Here is a 3,989-nt window from a genome sequence, read left to right as displayed (position 1 = left end):
AGGAAGGAAGGAAGGAAGGAAGGAAGGAAGGAAGGAAGGAAGGAAGGTAGGTAGGTATAGTGGCTCACGCCTGTAATCCCAGCAGTTTGGGAGGCCAAGGCAGGCAAATCACTTGAGGTCAGGAGTTCAAGACCAGCCTGGTCAACATAGCGAAAGCCCGTCTCTACTAAAAACACAAAAATCAGCCAGGCGTGGTGGTGCACCTGTAATCCTAGCTACTCGGGAGGCTGAGGCAGGAGAATCCCTTGAACCTGGAAGGCAGAGGTTGCCGTGAGCCAAGATCACACCACTGCCCTTCAGCCTGGGTAACAGAGTGAGACTCTGTCTCAAAAACAAAAACGAAAAACAATAATGCAGGGAAGAAAGGCTGATTCAAAAAAGTAAGTAAGGCAGGTGCCAGAAATTGTGAAAAGTGATGTGAATGATGGAAATTTCAGAAACAAGGACCATCCATTGCAAGGCTGCAACCTGACATCTTGACCTTTAACAGAGCGCTTTTTTGTCGCGACATCACTGAATGCTCGTGTAAACCCCAGCCAGATGAGGCTCCAAATAAGGTTGGGGTCTGGGATCCACGCACTGGTGGAGAGCAGCGGCCAGACTCCTGAGCTGTCAGGCCCTGAGCCCAGGGCTCTTGCTCTCCTGCCCCAGGCTGCCTTCCTTAATGTTCTGCCAGATCCAGCAGTTATTTGCCCACCAGGTCTCCTGGCCCCCGCCCACAGCCTGGCCACTGCTGACATGAACTTCATTGCCTTTCTGGCCCTAGCTGTACCATGGGAGTCACAGTGACATTGATACCAGAGAGGACAGGGTGCCCCCACCCAATGTCCTCTGCCCCTTGCAAGCCCACCGTGGGTGGTAGCGGCTTGCAATGACAATTCTCCCACCAGGACAGGCCCTGGAAGGTCAGCCGATGCCTTCTTCGGCCTCCACACAGGAATATGAGAGAAGAGTAACCCTGGATATGCTCTGCCTCATTAATATCTCCATTCCACAGATGAGGAGACTGAGGCCCAGTGAGGTGAAGCTCAGAAGGCCACAGGGCCAGGATGTAGCAGAGCTGGGATTTGAACACAGGCCTCACTGGCTGCAGACCCAATGCCCTGTCTTTTCCTTCTGTGTGGCCTGAAACCTGGCCCCTGGCTCATGCTTGCCTGCACCGGCTCACCTTGCAGGATCGCAGAATGATGATGCCCGAGTTTTTATAGTTCTTCTTCTTCCTCTGCTTCTTGGGGTTGATGCACTCGAACTCCAGCTGGGCAACGCAGAAGAAAGAGACACTCAACTCGGGGCTTCTTTGTTCTTTGGGGACAGATCCTCCTTGTTGGCCCTATAATCCTTTCCACAGGCTTGACAACGGGGGCAGTATGCTTCCTCCAGGGAGCCTTCCGGGATGTCCACACCCAAAAATGGCAGCAGGATCAGCATCTGACTCCCTCCTCCCCAGATAACGCATCCCTATCCTGTGCAGCTGAGGGCCCAACATCATGGGATGACGGACAGCTCCTGACTGCTCACTGTGTGCTGGGCACTTTACCCGCATCATCTCATCAATCCCCACCCAAATCCTCTGCCCCCACTGACAGATGGAGAAACTGAGTCTTAGACTGAATGCCTTGCTCAAGGTCATGCAGCCAGAAGGGGGATCTGAGCCCCAGGCTGCTTGACCCAAGACCCGGTGCCCCTTCCCCCAGCCCTGCTGAGGTCTTGGGGTTATAATACACATGCCCATCTCACCGGGACGCTGTCTCGAGCCTCACACATCTGTGACACTGAGGTCTGGAACTCGCCGATGAAGTCATGGCCCCCATCGTTGTCATAGTCGTAGCACATGACCTGGGGTGGATTCAGCATGGTCACCTCAGAGCTGTCCCCCAAGAGGTGCTCCCCAGCCCCTCTCAACTCCCCAAGCAAACCCTCTGTCTTCTGTTTGGGTAGTGCCTCCCCTCAGCATCTGCCTAGCTGGCCTGGGTAGCTCCTGAACCGCCTCCTACAGGAAGCCTTCCATGACTGCTGGGAAAAGAAGATGTGTCTGCCCCACTGATGGAGGCTGTACCCTCTAGAGCAGGCAACTCCACTCCTTACACTCTTGGCAATTGGCTTCCCCTCTGTCTCGGGTTGTGACTCACCCAGCTTATGGCCTGGGGTCCTCTCTAGACATATTTTTTTCTGAGATGGGCACAGAAATCACAGCTCTGTATGCTGTCTAACTGAGCTGCCATGGCCCTCCTAGGAGGAAGGCAAGGATTATTGTTCCCATCCCACTGATGGGTAAACTGAGGCCCTGAAAGAGAAGTAACTGACCAAAGTCTCGCAGCAGCAGTAGCAGACCCAGTACTAGAACCCAAGATTCCTGGTATCCTACTTGGGAATCCCTGTCCTGACCTAGTTGTCTCCCCAACCCCATCTGCTCTTAAGACCCAGCCCCTGAGGACCAAGAACTTTGATTTATTTTATTTGATTTTATAATTTTGTTTTTTTAGATGGAATCTTGCTCTGTCCCCCAGGCTGGAGTGCAGTGGCTCAATCTGCACTCACTGCAACCTCCGCCTCCTACGTTCAAGCGATTCTCCTGCCTCAGGCTCCTGAGTAGCTGGGATTGCAGGCGTGCGCCACCATGCTCGGCTGTTTTGTATTTTTAGCAAAGATGGGGTTTCCCGTGTGGGCCAGGCTGGTCTTGAACTCCTGACCTCCAGTGATCTGCCTGCCTCAACCTCCCAAAGTGCTGGGATTACAGGCATGAGCCACTGCACCCGGCCAGAGGACTGACAGCTTTTAGAGAGACTGGTAATCACTGTCCTTACCATGCCACATTTGATTGTTTCCAAGGTGTTTCCCTAGCTAGCAGCTCCGCAGCCCTCTGGGGAGGGCAAGACAGTTTTGGAGAGGGGTTCAAAGGTGGGGGCCCTGCCTGGGTACTTCAGGGCATCAGATCCAGGATGAGGACCCAGTCTCCAGCCCTCCCTCCTCCAAAGATGGGGGCTCGTTCCATTTGTATGAGAAAGAGCTTTCTACAAGGCATCCCCGGGAGCCTCAGATAGGCAGGGAGGCTGGAGCTGGCAGGGTGGGGAGCAGGGTCCCCAGAGCCCCCCTCACCTGGATGGGCTTCTCCATGTCCCCATCACACAGGGACACCAAGGGCACTGTGAATGGCTTCCACACAGGGTCCAGTGTGTACTTGATCACCTGTGGGATAGAGAGGGCTGTGGTGAGCTCAGGCCCTGGGCAGCAGTGCTCTGGGGTTGGGTCAGCCCAATAGGGACAGGGTGACACAATGGAGACCCACAGCCACACTTCCAGAGATGGAAGCGAGCGTCCCTGTGGCCGGCAGGAAGCACGTCCCTCAGGTGCCACTGCGGGTCTTCCTGCACACTGCGCAGCTGTGACTGCACTGCCCTTTTCAGAGCTGTGGAGGGGCTGGACTGCAGGCCCACTGCTTAGATACCCCTGGGCCCCCACGTACCCACCTCAGTCCTGTGGACCAGCATCCACTTGCCATCGTCTCCTGGCTTATAAAACTCCAGAAAGGGGTCTGACTTCCCAAAGAGGTCCTGGGAGAAATGGGAGGATGTGGGTCAGAGAGGCACAGCCCTGCCAGGTTCAGGCAGATGGGGGTGTGGCCCTGCTGCCTCCCCAGCCGGGTGTCAGGGTGGCAGCTGTGGGCAGAGCCAGCCTGGCCCTCTCCCCTCAGCCTCTGCAAGGCTCAGCAGAGGCCCAGGACAGCTGCAGCCCCCTAGGATCAACCAGGTCCCCCAGCAGAAATCCACCACCCTGAGGCTGTCAGAGCTTGTGCTCAGAGACCCCCGAGACCTACACCCTGTGTGAGTCAGAACTTCAGCACTTTAGATGGGCCAGGACTTCAAGAGGGCGCCTATTCCCAAGGTAGGGTGAGGCCCCCAGCAGGATATCATTTAAATCTATTTTATTGGGAATGTGAAAACTATCCTGAAACTATCCTGCACATGACATAAGGAATATCATGGCCTTTA

At 55.2% G+C, this 3,989-nt stretch overlaps 1 protein-coding gene across 3 annotated transcripts in view; it reads right to left on the bottom strand.

The window, feature by feature from the left end:
• Positions 1 to 3,989, bottom strand: part of CPNE2 (copine 2) — a 62,558-nt gene that overhangs the window by 24,957 nt on the left and 33,612 nt on the right. For all 3 annotated transcript variants that reach the window (XM_026456878.1, XM_026456876.2, XM_026456877.2), the window contains 4 exons: positions 3,468 to 3,551; positions 3,097 to 3,186; positions 1,738 to 1,836; positions 1,169 to 1,255 (listed from right to left, as the gene is read on the bottom strand). In XM_026456878.1, coding sequence (XP_026312663.1) covers positions 1,169 to 1,255; positions 1,738 to 1,836; positions 3,097 to 3,186; positions 3,468 to 3,551 — 360 coding nt within the window. The remainder of the gene's footprint in view (positions 1 to 1,168; positions 1,256 to 1,737; positions 1,837 to 3,096; positions 3,187 to 3,467; positions 3,552 to 3,989) is intronic.

The sequence above is a fragment of the Piliocolobus tephrosceles genome, chromosome 17, assembly GCF_002776525.5.
Source record: "Piliocolobus tephrosceles isolate RC106 chromosome 17, ASM277652v3, whole genome shotgun sequence".
NCBI classification, from domain to species: domain Eukaryota; kingdom Metazoa; phylum Chordata; class Mammalia; order Primates; family Cercopithecidae; genus Piliocolobus; species Piliocolobus tephrosceles.
Note: the sequence above shows the minus strand (reverse complement) of the source record. Positions and strands in the feature narration are given on the sequence as shown.